General features: G+C 42.1%; 1 protein-coding gene and 1 long non-coding RNA gene across 3 annotated transcripts in view; one reads left to right on the forward strand and one right to left on the reverse strand.

Moving 5' to 3' along the window:
- spen (split ends) overlaps nucleotides 1-19,933 on the reverse strand; it is a 73,850-nt gene that overhangs the window by 17,845 nt on the left and 36,072 nt on the right. For both annotated transcript variants that reach the window (XM_067351144.1, XM_067351143.1), the window contains exon 4: nucleotides 2,472-2,771. In XM_067351144.1, coding sequence (XP_067207245.1) covers nucleotides 2,472-2,771 — 300 coding nt within the window. The remainder of the gene's footprint in view (nucleotides 1-2,471; nucleotides 2,772-19,933) is intronic.
- LOC136998480 (uncharacterized) lies at nucleotides 456-1,853 on the forward strand. Its single transcript, XR_010889062.1, has 2 exons — nucleotides 456-886; nucleotides 968-1,853. It is a non-coding gene; the product is annotated as an uncharacterized lncRNA (long non-coding RNA).

The raw sequence follows: 19,933 nt of genomic DNA on the forward strand, positions 1-19,933 counted from the left end.
TAACACGAGTCACCATTAAATCATATTTAATAAAATAACGTTGTGGCAAATAATGAACCATCTTATCTTGAAGAATGTCATCGTGTGCATTTTTTCACCAGTAACTTCTCGCATCGGTTCGAAAGCAGTAAATAGTCAACATTGCGGAAATGCCTTTGTACCTGAGCAATCTGGTCTGTACAAAAAATCATCACATGGCTTAAATATCTCAATCTCATATACGGTGAGCAGAATGAGGAGGTGAAGCGAGTCGAACCAGGCTCGTAAATTCCTGACTACACTACTGACAGTTAACGCTCTCTTCCCCTCTCATTCCTCCTTCCCGCTACAGCCGTCACGCTTCGACAGTTACTACTCGGGCGATAGCGCCCGCGCAGCCGTCGGGACGTGGCAACATCGCCAACGACCACGTCGTCACGGTCACCTGACTTTTCGTGGAAACGCGACGCCGCTATACTTTCCTCGGTCGCGCGCGCGTGAATATAGGCGTGCACGAACGCGTGTAGCATGCACGCACGACCCTTTTTCCTCCTTTTTTTTCCCCCTTCCGTTTCTCTACTCTTTCTCTCTCTAACTTGCTCTCTCTCTGTCTTTCCGCCTATATTTCTCTCTCTCTCTCTTCCCCACCCTCCGTACGGTGAGATCGATCGATCGGAGGCAGTCACAACTCTTTCGAACGCGACACACGATATGCCTCAACTTCTAGTACGTGCCGCGTGCCGCTGATGCCACGGAGAAAGTGTAGAGCTCTATCTGTTAACCATATAACACGCAATTTGTCAAATACGTAGCGAGTAGACGAAGGTAAGCGACCACGCTGGCAGCAATGACGTCAGGAAGCATAGAGCGCGAGTGCGTGGCGTAAATTTGCAGAGGAGAAAAAAAAGTAAGAGAGATTACGCTGCTATCGAAGACACGATAAGTACGTCAGGAGCTCTCAACTTGAGAAATCATGGTCACGTTCCAGATTGCTCGACATATGGATGAAAATACAAGCCAGCGGATTATTACGATTGAAAATAATTTTTCGAAACTGACTGTACCTTTCCTTAGACTTATGATATATTTAAAAACATGATATAATTTTATGGATGCGTTAAAATCATGCATGTAATGCTATTGTTACTTTAATTTATTAACGAATGTTGTCTTGTGATACGTTTATAAGCACATTGCAGTGTGCAATTCGTTAAGAATAAATTGTACGAAACCAACGTCAATTATATTCTGTTTTAACGTTCTAACGTCAATTCTATTCTGTACAAAGTTGTATTTGTCTGTGATTTATCAATCACGAGATGCTACATCGCCAAATATAATGCTTGCTATTTTCATTGAAATCGTGTTGCCAACCATTTCGTTTTACCGTGACTGTTCTAATATTAAACTCGGTATCTACTACAATAAAAGTGCAAGATATTACAGATAACAATCGGCATGCGATGAAAAGTTAATGTGTTGTTGTGCGTGACGTTCAACATCACAATCGAGTTGTTTGCGTCAGCGTAAAAAATTGCGCATGGCCGTCTACATGTTTATTGACTGATATTGGTACAATAACATTACATGACATCGAATAATTGCGACAATACGATTGATTCTTGAAATCATATGAAAGTAGTATAACTTGCGCAAAAAATACGATATATTGTTAATTTTATTCACATTTTTCTCGTTTTGCAATTTATATAATTATATTTTATTTATATAATTACATTTTATTATACCAGATGAGTCTACAAAATGTTATTTATTGCAACTGCGCGTATTCTGCTCGTGATATACGTCGAGGCACTTAAAAAAAAATTGAACCAAACTGATGGAAGAAAAATAAATCCGAGATTTGTAGTTTATTTGTAGACTGTATGTGGATTTTATTAGATAGCAAAGATCGATTCGCCTCTAACGATGTTTCAATGTCGTCTTTTTACACCTGCTTCTTATGACGCGCGACTTAATTAATTCTTAAGACATGACTCATCGTAAGCCGGCGCTTGTATATACTACTCCGAAATCGAGAATACTATTCTATTTCTGGACGCGACTAGCTTGGAGAAAAACTCACAACCGACATTTCCATACCGATTGACAGAATGTGGTCACACAGTTCGTCGAAGCTTATTTTTGCTAGCAGATTGTCTTATCGGATACTATTGTTATTATGCAGTACACACTGAAATCATGTAAGAATAAATGAGACACATTGCTCGAGAGGTAATTCAAATTTCTAGTATTAAAATATGCAGCGCTGAAAAATTACAATATATAAACAATTGTTTAACAGATTCATGAATAACAGAATTTGTAAAATTTTCGCATATTGAAACGGCCAGCAGAAATCACATGTCCTCTGCCTCTTAAAATATCAAATATTAGATATCTGTATCTTGCTGTATCGTCTCTAATCTCTTTTTTTCAAGACATATCTTGAATCACGCGGTGCGTCGGTTTGCACGATAAGTGAAACTTACCCGTGAGAGGGGAATCTGTGCTGAAGATGTTGGGGCTCGTAGTACTGTGTAGTAAGGGCTCGTTCGTCCAATGTATGCTCGGTCGCATGGGCCTTCGCTGCGGACTTGATATCCATGAACGCCACCGTCGCCGACGCACCCCCGCTGGTCGAGGAACCGCCGCTCCCGCCGCCACCGCCGCCGCCTGAACTGGAACCGGAACCGCCCTCATTGCCCTCGCCAAGGGAACTGCTGGAACCTCCATCCACGGGACACTCCTCGCCCCGTGGCAGCAGCTTGACGCTCTGCACGCGTCCATACCTGAAACATCATTAAATTATTATTTAATAAGCTTCAATGCTCTCGATGCATCAAACAAATCTTGAACAGTTTCGTCAAATATATTTCTAACTTTTATTTATTTATAATTAAGGGAAATAATGTGTAATTTTGTTCTTGCACTTTTGTATAGTTCCACCGAGGCAAGATCTTGTTTCCAAGTTCAAGTTTACAGAAATTAGTTTATTTAGCTTTCCTTCATTTTATAATAAAAAATAAGACTTAAAATTCTACAAATAATGGCGTGAAATAAAATCGATAGAACTTGCACACTTTGACATTCCCTAATAAGTAACGCACGGAGACTTATTTTCAAGAAACTGCCCACTTATTCCCAAGTGACCTCTATTAGTAAATATTAGCTAGTTTCTACGGATAGCAACATCATCTTTCCATGCTCGACAGCTCTATGTCGAAAAGATCTTGTCAGAATCGTTTAGGTTTTCGAAAAAAAGGAGGAAAAATGCGAGAAGCACAGACACCCCATAATCCTTTGCTTCTAGAAAGCTTTCTCGATGCCCGATGCGAACGCAGGAAATTGAGTCTACCAGCAGGAGAAACAGAGAGAGAGAAGCGAGAAAAGAGAAAGACGAGACCTCGATCGAAGTCTTCCTCGGCTACGTTCGGATCAGCACAGATAAAAGTCGTCGCGGATGTTTTTGCAGAAAGGCCATGACAACTCGTGTGGATCAAGTCATGGCAATGCACGAGTGAGGGGACAGGAGAGAGACATGAAAGAAATGACGTGTAGATATATAAGGTGTCTCAAAGAAAATGTCAGCTTTAACGTTCCACACTTCATCAATTACACCGAGTTACACTGCAACTACGATAATTCGTACTGCTTAATTTGTACCGCAATTCTATCTAGAATATTACACTATTACGAGAAATAATAGAGTCTTCGAATAATGAGGAAAGCCAAATTCAACGTTAAACATGAGAAGGAAAAATCAAAAATATACCACAACGTATTGGGATATTTATATCTCGATGCTAATTAATATTTATTTCTTCTTAACATAAGATAAATTATTTGATGCTGTAACTGCAGAATTTAGTGCGATGTAACTTCAAAGCTAAGTTCATGACTTTCTTAGGTAAAGTTTTATCTTAGAGTTTTCTCCGAATGCCTGGAATTTCAACGATATAGCCGAATGGCGAACAGGAAAGTTTTTCCAGGGCGCAAATGGAGCGCCCAGCGGCGTCAATATCGATTTATTCCCCGATTGCACGGTGCGCTATTCTGCTGTCCCATTGGAAGCGCCGATATCTTTCGCGTTTCGCATCTCGGCGTGGTCTCGGCGCAATTTTGAATCGGCGAAGTTTCCGACGAAGGGCAAAAGGTAAGAGGGAGAGAGAGAGAAAGAGAGAGAGAGAGAGGAAACGGGAAGGGACGACACAGAGTGAGGTCTCGTTTTCACCCCGTAGTGGAGAACTTAGGATATTGAATTTCGCACGAAATTAAAGAAAACAAAGAGTCCGGGGAGTTGTTTCTGGCACACCCTGTGTGCAGAAAGCGCGCACGACGGAGGTGATATCACCAAGTAGGGGAACTCGCCGTGCTGGTAGGGCAAGGTAGGCGCTGACTGGCCGCTCCGGAAGGAAACGCTGCACGCAAGCGCAAACACCGGGACGTTCTGGGACTCTCTCGAGGAGTCGTTCGTCTAATCTCGCGTGAGTCGCACGTATCTGGCTCTGCTCCGCTTGCATTCCCGAAAGACTTCTCTGCCATTTAGTCGTATAACTTCTGCTGCGTAACCCTCACATAAGCGTATATCATCGTAGAAAAAATAACTGTAGAAAACTCCCACGCAACACGGGACGAGCCGTCGTCGTATGGTCGTTTCGCGCGTAGACGGCGAGAGGGAATCTGGGTTGTGCCGAGATCTGGACGGCTTGGATACGGATTACCCGCGGGGATATTTTACTAGGGTCCTCCACAACTCGAAGAGACTAGTTTTTTCATACAGGCGAAAAAGTATCGAAAGAGGCAGCGGGCGTGTCGCGATGCCTGACATACGATTTTCCTCTGTCGTGTCGACCGATCGGGCGGGGCGTGGCTCCCCTCTGTCGTTCTATTGACTAGAAAAGGTTTTTTTGCGTTTTCTCGCTCATCGGGTTATCGATAATTGCCCGAATGCATCCACGTAGATCCGACGAACGAATCATTAATGACCGAAAAAAAAGAAACCAAAAAAAATTCAAGAAATTTCTCTCATTTTCGAAGATTTCAGTATTTCGCAGAGGCAAAAATTATTTTTGGAGCCCCGATCGTTCCTTGGCGAGGGAAGCAGGAGAAGAACCAAGTAAACGCGTAATCTTGCCACGTATGCATCTGGAAGAACGGTTCGCACGAAATGGCGGACGTGTTGTGGCAACTCACATAATCGTTCTCCATTCTCCCCGCATTCGTTTCTCGCATGTAGGATAATCACGACGTCGCTATTTTGCGCACGAGAGACGTTTTACTGTGTGATCTGTGATGTGTTCTCCGGACTTGGTCCGAGAGTTCTTGAAACGGTGCGTACAACACCGTTGCACGCGCGTAGCCCTGCGCTGGCAAAGTGAATCAGTGAATGTCGTATAGTTTGCGATATTCTGTGACAAAGAGAATCCCTACTAGTGCTGCGACATTTTCGGTTTTGAGAGACATTCTCGAAATCTTTCACGTATTAATGACGATGCCGCCTCCCATACGGAGGAAAATGACTATTTGCGAAGGAAATTTCCTCGATTAGTGTCGAGTTTTTAAATAGAAATGGAATAAAAGTCACTATTCATTATTATATATTTCTCGTTACACATGTTGATTGTACATAAAATCGGCATCCTCTCGTTCGACTGCTCCGAATCTGTGCAACTGAAGATCTGGTCTGGACGAAAACTCATCAGCATATTGTCGTCATCGAGGAGCGTCTTACCGAACGCACGACCGTGCGCATTTTCATCAGATTCAGAGAAAATTCTTGAGACTCGACACGTACTAGAATCGCGACCGCGTTCTGCCTCTCGCTCGCGAGAGAGCCGTTGCTGGCCTCTCCTTCCTTCCTCGTTCTTGTCCCCCTTTCCCTTCCACTCCCCTCAACGCGCTCATCCCCACGTTTCTCCTCTAATAAAAAAAAACGCACGCACACAGTCACGTTGGTCGGCGCGCTTTGGTGGAAGTTTCACACTGTTTCACATACGAGGAGCGCCCTTTTCTACGTCGCTCGTATGAGTGAAAGCGGGCGAAGGCAGGGGGAGATTAGCGGGGCTGTGGACGCGTGGTGGGATGCAGCACGGTGAGGAGGAAGAGGGTAACGTCGGAGAGGAAAGCCGAGTGCCACGGTGGCTGGCTGGCTGGCTTGCCTGGCGAGCGAGCCGTCAATCGTATCCCTTCCCTTCTATAATCGCTCCCACCGGCCCTTTCCTCTCCCCCTCGCTGCTCATCGAGGAATTTTACTCGGGCAGACTCGCTCCCAGGCTTGGTTCCCCCGTTTCTGGCCGACACACGACGGGTTCTGCTTTATGTGGCGGCATTAGCATGGGTCTCCATAAACCGAAGGAGTCTCTAGGTCAGCGCCGTGTTCTCCTACGTTACAAGAACGCCAGCCTCGCTCGTTCGCTGTCCGGGCTGGATAATGCAACCGAAGCCGCTTAAGACGCTATTTGAAGTAATGATCACGTTCGCGGACGGTGTAGCTTTGTTGCAATTCTAGCGCGATAGTTTAATGTTAGCTGCGAACAAAACAATCGTCGAAACGACGTATTTTTCGCGCACTTAACATTTTACGACGATAAATTCCACAATATATTTCTGCGAATAAAAATTGCACTTAGTTTAATTCCACAAACACGCGTCACGATTTCGATCTCGGTCTCGCGGAGAAAAGAAATTTGCAGAAAATGGTTCAAAGTATTGGTGAATTGATTTCAGATGTAGTTTGTTCGTTTAGTGAGAACGCGAAAGTCTGTTTTATTACGAACACAGTTTGTTTGTAAAAACGATTCGTTTGTTCTGTACTTCAAAACTAGCGATATTGTCGATGATTCATCGGTTGGAGTGTTAAATATATTTGCGTCGCGTTATCAGTGCACACACGTAGGCTGCAGGTGGACATTATCGTGATTACATCGACGAACCTAAGCCGCTTTAATCGCGCCGTCCATCGCGACGGTGACGTTCGAACGATCGTACGTCTTTCCACGTTTCAAACGGGAGACATACAGGAAATCAATACATCGGCCCACGGCGAACAGTCTGAGGGGCGAGACAAACGCAGAAACTCGTCTTCCGTAAACTCGTCAGCGTTATAAATAACGAATTATTGATCTATTCCGCCCGCTCACGACGCGTCGTCGTCCCCTTGTTTATAGAGGCGTTCATAAAGATAGTAACATGGCATTTATCGTATTTATTGCGAAAGCCTCGCATGTGCACTATATTAAATTACAATACTGTGAACATTATTGAGCTAAAAATTTCGCATTTCTCTCATTTTTTGTCGATACAATTTTATAATGAATCGTTAATGCGTTTCTTTGCTTCGAAACGTTTTGTATTCTTTCAAAATGTCAGCCTGGAAAAATAATCTATTTAAAAATATAGATCGTAAATAATCTGCTTTCATCTAGTAACTTTTTTCGACAATGTACCTATATAAAACAAAATGTTATTTTGAGAAATATGTTAATTTTTCCCCAAAGAATATTCGTATTTTTATATGCACGGTTCTTTCTCGCTTTTCCTTCGCGCAAATAAAATATCTCGTGCATTCTTTAGGCACTCGCGCGAAATATACACACGATTATGTGCAGCAGGAGAGTCCAGATTTTCGCAAGTGTGACGATCTAACGTCAACAATGCGAAGTTTCGCGATTCCATGAAGCGCAACGCGGGTAAAAAGGAACACAATGCAGAGTGGGCACACCATACAGTGACGACGAGAGAAGAGAAGGCTTTTGTTCCTCTGCTTGCCTGTGCTCTCTCGCCGGTTCTGCTCTAGCTCTCACCGTATAAAACAGCTCTTACGAAGACGTTGATACCGTTGGAAATCTTAAGCAGCTCGAGATTGATAGACATAAAAATTTATCAGTTACTTCTTATTTACTTCTGCCGATGTCTTTTTTTTCTTGCTTACAAAAAATAGACGTAATTATTCCGTGATGCTGAACGCGGATATTATGTAAAATCTTGCAAGTCTATTTTTTATCCTGTGTCTTGTGAAACAATAAAATATTTCAAAGTATTGCGAGGAATCGATCTATTAATGAGAGCTGAGTGCTAATAAATAAAAATATTCCGATGTTGATTGCTAAATGTCAGAAGAAATCAAGTTTTATGCATCTGAATAAGATAAATGCAAAAAGAAAAAAAAGTATCGAAGAGTTTTGCTATAATCATCACGGAATTACGATGTATGCTTAACGATCTAACGATGCTATCCATTACGGTCATGATTAGATGATTCAATCATGTAATTAATATTACCTAGCTAAACTACTTAACGAGAGGGTTGATTATAATGGCAATATCGCGTATGTAGAAATTACAAAGAGTACATACGCGTAATTTGCAATGGACTCCTGTTGCAGGCATCAGTTACACGAATTTATATTCGAACTAGTTATATAAATGTATTCTACTGTATCATGATAGAATGGCACTTGTTAGTGACCATACATCTTAATTTAAAACGTCCAAGATTCGAGAAGACTTCGATAAACGACGTTCTAATGCGTTTTCCCATTATATTCCACCCTCGATTCGCAGAAAGTACTCGTTGGAGCTAGTGTCATAATCAAGCCAGAGGGAGGAAACTTGGATTAATATCGAAACCTAATGAGAAAACTTCAATAAACGAGAAACGTCTGGAGAATGGATCCGGTAAAAATCGTTTACGGGAATTGCTCCTAATTGGGGACAAAGGTCCACCGTGCGGCAGGGGGATTCTTGATTTGACGAAAAAACAATTCGGCATATCTCTCCCTGGAAACGTCGTCCATTCCTGAGGCAGACGGTATACGTTCTCGGGCAGACGACACTGACACAAACGGCGACTATCGCAGGCCTCCGTCGTGTCGGGACGCCCCAACGAGGCCGGCGAAGAACGTGGCAACAACGCTATGACTCAGCTCTCCTCGTTCCGACCGCTTCCCCGTCCCGCCCATGGTCCAGCCGGCACTACGCAGCTGACGCCCTTCCCCTCCACCGCCGAGGGAAATTGCCCCGCCACTTCTCCATCATCCTTCCCCGTGTCCCAGACTCAGCCTCCCTCTCGTCGTCCCCTACTCAGCTCCTACTGCACCCCCACCCAGAGGTACCGACTCTCGCGGGATACCGATAACTCGTTTGCCCCCACTCGCCACCCCGGCGGATACACGGGGGCGATTTCTACGACGGCGCGGCGCGTCGCGTTGTGCCGCTTCGCCGAGGAGAGACGAGCGTGCAAAGCCAGCGCAAAAAGTCCCCTTCGGAAGAAAAACACCTCTCTCTCTCTCTTTCTCTCCCTCTTTCTATTCTCGTACCATCTCGACACTATCCTTCTCTTCCTGTGTCTCTCTTTCTCTTCGTCCACCTCCGCCAGACTATCCTGCTTCTCCTCCTTTATCTCTGACGGTTCCTTCTCGTTGTTCCTCCTGCCTATCTCTCTCCATCTCCCTTCTCTCGTTCTTGCTCCCTTTGTTTCGGATCTTTTTCAGGGCCTCCTGCCATTCTGTTTCTGTCCATCCCGCGGCAGGAACGAACAATGCAACGTGATCCAGGTGCAAGAATAAGGGAGGGTGAGAGATGAAGGAAAGGCAGGCAGGGAGGGGAAGGAGAGTTTTGGAGCGGGCGACGTGGACTAGCGCGAATCGCAGTTGCGGCACGCGTGAGTTAAAGCATTTCTACGCCTCACCGCTATTTTTCGACATTGGTTTTGTCAAAATCGATAATTCGTTCTTCTGCTTTGCCAGTTGCTAGGCAAGCATCCCGTTTCTAAATCCAGTAATACTCGACACAGTTCAGATTGTAATGAAGAGAATGAAAATATCCCGTTTTATTGGCATTATTTCTTCTTTCGCGAATTATAACATCGACTAGTATTTTTTTGCGTTGCTATATTAAATTGACCTTTATCATCGGTTACATTGTCCCTAATATTTCTTATTTTCGTACAACATCGAAGTTTGAAACTAGAGCATTTTGCGGCATCGATAATTCAAGATAATTCTAATAACAACGGATTATTCCAAACTTCTAGAAATCGATAAGAATTAAAATGGTAAATTAATCAATATACATTTCTCTAAAACGTATAATTAAGAAAATAAAGTGTATAGCGTCATCTGCAATTTTAATTATTAAGCATTTTTAATCCCACTTGCTCAAAAAGGAATTATGTATGTCATATATTAAATTACAGTTTTAATCACGAGAATAACAGTTTCCGATTACGGAATATTTATTTATATCTCGAATGTAAATGGTTCAACGAACGTATCTCATTAGGATTCATTGGCACTTCTTAGAAACATGTCTCGTAGAGGCAGAAGTATGAAACACTCTTTATTGGGAAGCCAATTGAGATTAGCTTAAATTTATTGCAGCCTAATCGTCTATATAAAATTGCGACTTATGACTTAATTATTTTACTCTCGACTACCAATATAGATAACAATAAAAGATCGGAAAGGCAGGATCAATGAATAAGTAGCCTTGTATGACTTACGGCTGGATATTTTACAGAAATTAATATCGACGCGAAAGAATTTCTCTTTTCCCTTCAGTTCTCAAAAATGTAAGCGGCTTTAAAATTAGTTGCGCGATCGTTCCGTAATCTTCGAATTATTCGCCTGCCCGGTCTAAATCCAGGTAGAAAAGAAGCCAACGAGAGAGGCCGCGTCGTAGGTTCGAGGTCGAAGGCGGAGAAGTCACGTTAGGCGAGTGTGACGCCTGTGTGTCGTAGTCGAGGTGCCGTTATTTTAATGCAGATATGCAGAGACCGGACGAGAATGAAAGGCCGTAGGAGACACATTCGCGCGTTGCACACTCTTGCACAGCGCGCGACAAAGACGCGAAGGGGCACCGCCGCCGTTTTACGTATGCACCATTGGGTTTCCCGTCAGGATTTTTCCGCTCGACGGATACTATGATGCATGAATAGCCGCTCATTATAATCTCACGATGATGGAGTACGATTCTTAAACGTTTTCCTTCATGATAACGTGCGAAGAATGACAGAATGAAGCGAACACGAGAAGCGTCTTAGAATTGCCGGACAGTGCATGTAATGTCGTTTCTTGTGAAATTTTCGATTAACTTATGTTAAATATCGAAATACTGATAAAATTTTCGAATTGTAAGTCATTAAGATAATGAAGATTATTACACGAAAGCTTCGTGTGAATTAAATTTCTGAGAAAACTAATTAATGCAATTTATCGTATAATTTAAGATAAATTTTTAAATAAATTTTAATTCCCGATTTACATAATTGAGCTATTAAATTACTAAATATCGGACGTTGAAGCATTGGAAAGTTGTAAAAAATGATGAATTTTTTTCCACTTTAGCTAAAAGAAATCGACTTCCAATTTCGAAAAGCACAACACCTGTTCACTTTTTTCATCAATTCTGAGACTTTGTATAAAACGGGCAATAGAATTGATTATTCTGGAGGTAAAAAACGTTAATAAAGATCGGGCATTGCGTAACAATGATTACGAAGTGGATCCCCATATCCTAGGCAAGCCAATTATACTATGATGTCAGCATCAACATTGTTATAATTTTCGTAACTGATGCAATAACTGATAACGAACCTAATTAACTCCGTAATTAAGGTGCGCTTAATGGTATAAGAATTTTCTTCGCGATTTTGTCACGTATACACAAAGATACAATATAATCTTGGAAAATAAATAGTCACGAAAATATTCTGCGAATCGGGTCAGACAGTGTCTGGACAATGCAGCCTGTCTGGCAGGTTTCTAAATACCTAACACCTGTTACAAGTCTAATTCTTCTGTAGCAGTGGTTCCCAAGCTTTCCACGACTTTCCAAAGCTTCTAACCCTTGCCAGTCGCTTTCCAATAAGGTAAACACTATTTTGCAGCCACAAGCTTTCGGTTAATCGATGATTTCTGATAAGATTACGATTATCACGCTAAATAAGAACATTTCTACGAGCGTGATTTCATCACTTGCAATTTTACGAACTTTCTGATTATCACTTTAATTAGATTTCTCGAATTGAGTTTGTTTCGATTTTTTATTCTTCGTGTATATTTTCGATTCAAACAGCGTCGCGTCGGAATATTTCATTCTTTCGATCGATATGCATGATGTAGATCCGGATGGACGGGGACAAAGAGAATGTCACGAAAATTTCTACCTTCGGAACGGCTCACAAAGGCAGCCGATCGTCCACGGAGAAGAAGAGAAGTCGGAAGAACGAGAAGAAATAACGGTAGTCGATATTACGACCGCCGCCGCGCCTATATTCCGCTGCAGCGTTTGTCGTTCGTGCTTCTGCCCCGTGGAGAAAGCCACTCGCTTATACACGGTGTACGTTGCGTGTCAGAGATGTCGTGAGAGAAAGAGAGAGATAAAAAGGATGCAAGTGGGAGGTGCGGTGTATTGTTACTCGACGACCGATACTGTAAACCGATACGCCTAAGACGGCAAGTGGAAAGATGCAGCGCGATATTCGGTCGTGTAACTTGCGTCGATCACTCGGCAAGAAAATTCGACGCCGGAAAAAGAAAAGAAAAAGGAAAAACGCAAAATCATTCGCGTCTGAGCCCTTGAAACAGCTCCAGTCGTCACGCTTTACAACGCGGTTGTAAAGTTGTCTCTTGGGGAGAATCTCGCCGGAGTAACTTTTCGTGTCTGCCGTGAAATCCAACGTCCGCCGGCTTCTAACACTTTTACGGCGATTGTATTTCTGTACGACACACGCCGCGAGCGCAACGCGATATTTTCGAGGGGGCGGTGAAGGAGAACTCTTCGACGTACTACGGACGTCTGAGAGGGACGAGAACGAGGGAGACGAGACCCTGACGGTAGGAAATGAAAGAGGAAGAGACCAAGGTTCGAGCGAGAAAGGAGGTTCGGCGCGCGAGCCAGTGGCGTAACTCTCTTCCACGAAAACGATTGCAAGCGGTCAATTATCGCGCACGAAAACCCATGCGTTGTCCCACGTTGTCTCTGAAATTCCGCGGACTTTCACGCCGAGAAAAATTACTCGGCTCGCGGAGAATAGCGCGCTTTCCGACAGTCACACACGGACGTTCTCGCGCGATAGCGATTCTCCTTCTGGCAGGAAACGCTTTTACAAATATACATTTGGAAGATACTAATCATCTGAATTGACCGCCAATTGCGCGTTGCCGCAAATACATGCGGCGGACATCAGGCAAGACGAGGAACGAGAGGCGTAAAAAACACGTCGAGAACATGCGGTGACGGCGGCGGCGTTAAAAGCGCGGGAGAATACATAAATATTTTGCAAGGTGCGGCTCTGGTGCAAGAGTTACGCCACTGGATGCGTGCAGCGCAACTGCAGCCTCCCGTCGCGGTGTTCACACCGAGGCTGCCTTTTTCTAGGGCTCCCTTCTCTCCACGCGGCCGACGATTTCACCACGCTCAGCTGGGCATGGTTCTCTCCTCCGCGAGCGGCGTATGCCTGTTTGTGTTCACACGCGTGTATGTTTGCGCGCTCCTCTGCGTAATATAAGCGCGCCGTGTCGGGCGAAGACGTGCTAGGACAACGATTTCACGATGTTTACGCGAATCGTAGCCTCGTATTTCTTCCATTTCTCTCGCCGGCGACATGTCGGTATCGTTTCAAAGAGTTACGCGATCGCTTCCGCGACAACGAACACAACGAGTCGAATTCTTGACGTGAGATAACACCGGCCGATGTAAACAGGAAGAAAATGCGGAACTCGTATGTGAGATATTCAACACTGCACGTCCTAATAGGCTCGCGTGACGGGCACTTTTTGAAAAACCATTGTTAAGCCTTCGGTTCCGAATACTGATAATAAGAGATGAGAGATAAATAATAGAATAATGAAGACCGGAATGTGTTAAGATTAATCATGCGAAAGGCAGTTTTTAATTCAATATAAAAAAAATCATTTATTTTTAGTATCACGTATCTGAGAGACTCGTCTGGAGAGAATTAAAGTTTGTCAACATCACGAAACGATAAAAGATCGCTCGGTCAAGTGTATCGGAGAGAAGAAATGAATCATAAAATACAAGGAACACAAAGGGGTTATTACATTAATGAGGGAGCATAAACGAGCAAGATACGGCAATCGCGTGACACGATAAATAAAACAAAAATAAAAAAATAAAATGAAAAAGAAAAGACGCAGCACTCTCCGGTAAGGAAACTTGAAAAACAAGATATATCATCTTCGGTGTTTCTACGCTCGTATCCCTAACGCGTGCGAAATCATTTCGCAATTATCTCGTCGACTCTCGGCCAGACAAAAGGAAGAAAACGCACACGGTGGAGAATTACAGCGTGGACTTGTTTCTTTGGGGAGGGATCCGAATGATAATATCAGTAGAGAAACGAGTTCTCGTTAGGGGTAGACTCTGCAACGTGATGCATGCGTGTACAACCGTCAATTCGTACACGAGAGAAACATTTTTATTCCGCACGGAGATACGACGAGGACGATTAAACAGAATTTTCCGTTTACGAGACGACATGATAAATATTTAATAAAAAAAAAACATGATAATTTACGCCTGTTGCGTGTTGAAATGTTTTTTATAATATTTATTGACAACACATTTTTTATAGTGCTTATTAACATTTATGTAATGTATACTGTAAGATACTGTATAATTACTTACATTCCGTGACACGAAGGAATTAGATATTTGTTCGCAAGCGCGCTGCACGAGCGCGTAGAGTTCATCTATAGAGGAACTTTGGAACACATTATCGCGGTTTACCGCGTGTTACATCGCGCAACAATGTTACATGTTGTGCTATCTTCTTTAATATTCCGCAGCATATCGGTATACGAGCTGTGCAGTGGATTTAAGGTGCACCGCGGACAAGGTGACGCCGTGCTAAATATAAATAATTAATAATGCGTCGTCTACGCGTCCTCGGCTTCGTCGCGAAAATATTGCGAAATTCGTATTACGGATATATTAAACCGGCAAAAGTTTGAACAGGCTGACTCGTTAAATGTTTTTACAATCTGGCGTTATCGCCAAATCAACAAGGCAAACGTGGGAAAAAGAATCGGTCAAGCATGGAAAATAAAGGAATTCCCATGACGAATACACTTTGTGTGGCTAATGTTACCTTTTAAAGTCTATATTTTACGCATGGATCCATTTTTCACGCTTGTGTAAGCATTGTCGGTCTGTCAGCAAGTCGCTAGAAAAAGGATTTGTAACCCGCTTAAAGTCCGTAAATCGGCTTGGTTTTCCTTCGTGGGTGGCACGCTGGACGCGTGGCAAACCTACAGAAAGCTTCTGTTTTAATGATGATCTATTTTCGTCAGTTGCATCCAAACTTGCGTGTTGTTTTGTCAGTCAACAGGAAGTAATAGAATTTTATTTTCCTACGTGAGGGTTTTCCTCTGTGCGAGCGGTCCGTTGGGATGTCCGCGGAACGAAATACAGAAAGGGAAAATGCAATATCACGAGCAACATTTATAATGGATAAAATAATCTCCCGTTTTTAATGGAACAGTTAATAGTTTGTTATGTGAATATTTTAGCGTCAAGCAAATCGACTTTACTTTTTAACACATTGCCATAAATCTAACTGTAGCTGCAACTAAATGCAAATTAGATATAACAACGCGCTCCGCATGTAAAGTGTGACAAGTCTTTTTCGTTTTTTTATACGCGCTTTAAAAGTATCGACAAAATTTTTCTAATTTAATTCTTAAATGCCGTCCATTTGACAGTTTCAATTTTGCAAAATCTCATAAGCGTACACGCGCGTATAAAGTGAAAAAAAAAGTGCCCCGCGCCGCGCTGTTGCGTGGTGTCACGTGTTTCGGCCTTAATTCGCAGTACTCCAGTATTTGCACACGCAGTTCATACCACAAGCGATTGTGGATTCGACGCGCGTGACCTTGCGATAACGGCACCGTCGGCGCGTCAGAAACGTCAGGAAACTGCAGTTTCTCCGGCATATGCATTGTTCCGTTTTCCGTGGCTGGCAGATGCCACGGGGCGCATCGATTGACCAAACGATCATATGGTACAAAAGACGGTCACAAAACGTCAAATGTGTAATGCGTGTCGGATTCAAAGGTAAACAATTTTACATTCACCTGTTTCAAGCAATTCATTAAATAATTCATTGATAATCCATGTAAAATAAAATCTGATATAAAAAACTTACTTTGGTATTTATTTTTGCGGAATACACAAGCTCTTATTTTCTCTGTGTTTAATAGTTATTTAGTTGTAAAGATTATTTAACATATATGAAAAAATATAATTACCATATGTAATTTTTATTTAATATATGACATTCTTGTATAGTTAACATTTAATAACTCATTTGAAATTTTGTATACGTGCCACATGTGAAATACTGTGTGCTAATTTAAAAGAAAAAGCATTTGAAACTAAATTACAATGTAGCCGTAATGATGGTAAAAATATGCAACGTATTATATTATTATTGTCGGACTTGTTACGAGTCCTTTTCAATTTTTATTAGTAGAAAAAGCCTTTGTTCGTAGAAAAAGTTACGACTTCTCGGATAGAAAGCCCATTTCCTCGCAATGCTCAATCGGCCACGCACATTCCTGTAATTGAATTTCGCCGTGCACGATGAATTTCTGCAACGACGCGGTGCGACGCGACGCCTGGCCTCGGCGATTTACAATTCGCGGAATTGGCCGCTGCGCTGACGTGAAAGTTCACCGTGGAGTTCGACACGTTGACAGTTCATCGACCCCGATCAAACAAAACCGGCCATGTGGGTCTTGTCGTACGTGTCTCTGCGCACGCGAGCGTGTTTAAACGTGTCTAAAAATTCAAACGCGTGCCGCGACCAAGTTACAACAAAGAGAAATATACAGAAAACGTACTGTGAGATTTATAAAGCGGAAAATTAGAAGAGTTGGAGAACCGTGGTATTTTTGCCACACCTACAGTACAACGTTTACACAGCGAGCGGGCTTTTACCCGTGCTAACTCTCACACTAGAAGAAACTCTCACACTGCAGAACGATTCTTACGTCACAAGCTATTCTTACGCCACACGTCTTAATGCCATTCGCGATTAATGGTCGTGAATTTTTTTCGATAATGCGTTTCTACAATGGTCCGTGGAATATTTGGGCGCGAATGCGCAATATCAATCACGAGTGGTGGTTTATCATTACAAATTGTGCGCAACGATTACTATCGCGCGCTTCTTTTTACAAAGGACGAAAAAGAAAATTGTTTCTGCTCTATCGAATTAATGAGCAAGGTGCAGAAAGCTTTCTCTGTTCCGGGCGATCCGTTTCGGCTCGTGCACTTCGGATATTGCCGCGATTCGCGTCAATGCTCTCGAAACGCTGACCGCGTTTATAGACGTCGTTGTGTTTTACAGTCGTGCACCGTGCATTGCATACACGACACCGAAAAATACACGAAGGTATGCATATACGTTTGCATTCTCGTGAATGTCGCGAGAATGGTTTTCATGGCAAAAGGAGTGGAACGCGGGGTTTCTAAATATCCTGTACAAAAAGCTAGGATAATTTACACAGAGAGTATGCGAAAACAACGCGAATTTTGGGTTTTACATGAAATTTTTATATTGAGTAAACGTATTGTAGTACATATTTTACTGCTATGTTTTTATGATTCGCTTGATCAGCCAGTTAATTAAGAACGTTCGTAACTTGGAGACAACCGTTTAATTGAAACATCGAATAAAGGAGACAGATTCGGAAATATTAATACTCATCGCTAAATATATTGACAACATTACATGCGATGATTTTATGTCATCACGAATTTTAGGGAAAATTATTTTGAATGGCACATGTAACAGTCAATAATATAACTTTATATATTATGATATAGATATAAAATATGTTATATATTATAAATAGAAAAACAGAAAAAAAGAGATAAATGTACTTGCATCATTAAAATTATAAGTTCCTTGATTGTTTGGAAAATTAATTCATTTGTCATCTAATTTGAGAAGAGAACGAAAGATGAAATATGTTAGATCAATATGTAAGTATTATTCTTGTGCTGCATACAGTTTTCACACATGTGACTTGTGAACAGATTATTTAATAAAATAATTCACTCTTAGCAGAAAATAGAAAATTCTAATCCAATATTAAAGTACATCCATAATAAACATTTCAACTTGCAAGCACAAGCAAATGGTCTAATATTATCTCTTATATTTTATCAAGCGTCCTGTTTTATATATAAACAAAAATGTTGGCTTTGTCTCATTCATACGACCCATTCACTAGAAAAACGTGCGAGATATCGATACCGTTAGACAAACCTCGTAAAAGTTCACGATTCGTGACAAGTGAGCGAGCGTCGCGGAGTCGAAGCCTTTGACCCGTCTAAGCAAGCAAGACGAATCACTGAGCCGTCGCCTCCTACTCCAGACTACGCGTGTATCACCTCCGCCTATGTAGTCGCTGGCCTCATCATAGGTGGTGATTGAGGAGAGACGTCAGAGCGGAGAGGAGACGAGAGAGAAGGGAGACACGCGATTATGTAACGTCGAAGACGCCAGCCAACGCGACGAGTAACGAAGAAGAGAAGTCGGCTGTGCTTGGTTTCTTCGCCAACTCGAATAACCGTTGGCATCCCAAGTACTAGATCTTTGAACGAAAAGGTTACTCCTCCTACTCGTACGTTCGCTCGCGTGCTCCGCACCCACTGCCGTCGCTTTATTCGCAGCGGCTACCGTACTCTTCGTTCCTCGTTCTTAGATTATCCGCGATAAGGTACCGTTTTCTCTCTCGCTCTCTCTCTCTCTCTCTCTCTCTCTCTCTCTCGTTAGTCGCTGGTCACCATAAATTTTCTCCGTGATGCGGGAAGCTGCGCGGAATTAAATATGCAGCGGCACGACTACGGAGACTGCACGCGGATCTTGGTCGCTCCCCGACGCGAGCAATTCTGTGATACCAGCTTTTCGGATATAATTCATTTTTATTAAAGTATATTCATCTAAGAAATTTTTTCCGTGTATATAAAAAAATATTTTGCCGTGTTTTTCTTCCGTTCACACATGTATGCAAACGATTTCTATTATAACTATTTATATGAATCTAATAAAATGATAATCAAACACTTTTCTATAGCTGTATTAGTGCTGCCAAATGTTTTCCGTGTTTCTAAAAAAATAATTAATTCTAAATGTAATTTTTTAAAATGTAGATACCCCTTTTAACGAAATTAGGGGGTGCGTAACGAGTTTCGAGCTTAATCAAGTGCGACGCGGTAGTAAAATGCATTTCGGGTAAAATGCGTGAATAGCGTACAGGTACCAATCGGCCATTTTGAATACATTTGTTTTTTCAATGCGAAACATCCCGATAGGTATGTCACGATGCGTGAATCCTTTCCGTTTCAATTTTTTTTTTATTTTGACAAAAGGCAATTTGTCGGCGAACAATGGTATCTGATTCTATGGAATGCCATACAAATCATAGAAGCTCGACACAAAGCAACGTCGTAGCGTGGTATCCCCATTTTTCATGACGAACAAAACTTTTTGCGGCTGTCGACGGAGAGACATTTAATTCGCTGGATCGTACATACAGCTCGCGGAAACTAATAATTATTTGTTTACGTCTGCGAAACATGAAATTAAAATTAAAAACGAGTTCAAGATGATTGAAATCCGATTAGAATATTTCTTTTAACAAAGAAATTTTCTTCATCTTGTCAATAAATTGACGTATTCTGTTTATATCTCAAATGCACAACTTTACAAAAAGAATGTTTCATAAAGTTCTATTATAAAATTTAATGAACCGATAAAAAATGTAGCAAATACCGTAATAACATTATCAACTGACAATATGAAAATTTCTGATATCTGATACACCATTTATAGACTTGTAAATATAGCACAAAACGATCGAGTTAGACTTTGAGAGTCACTGAACGGTTGTTACGATTCTTCTGATATAAAAAGAGC

The sequence above is a fragment of the Linepithema humile genome, chromosome 3 (assembly GCF_040581485.1).
Source record: "Linepithema humile isolate Giens D197 chromosome 3, Lhum_UNIL_v1.0, whole genome shotgun sequence".
Classification (NCBI taxonomy): domain Eukaryota; kingdom Metazoa; phylum Arthropoda; class Insecta; order Hymenoptera; family Formicidae; genus Linepithema; species Linepithema humile.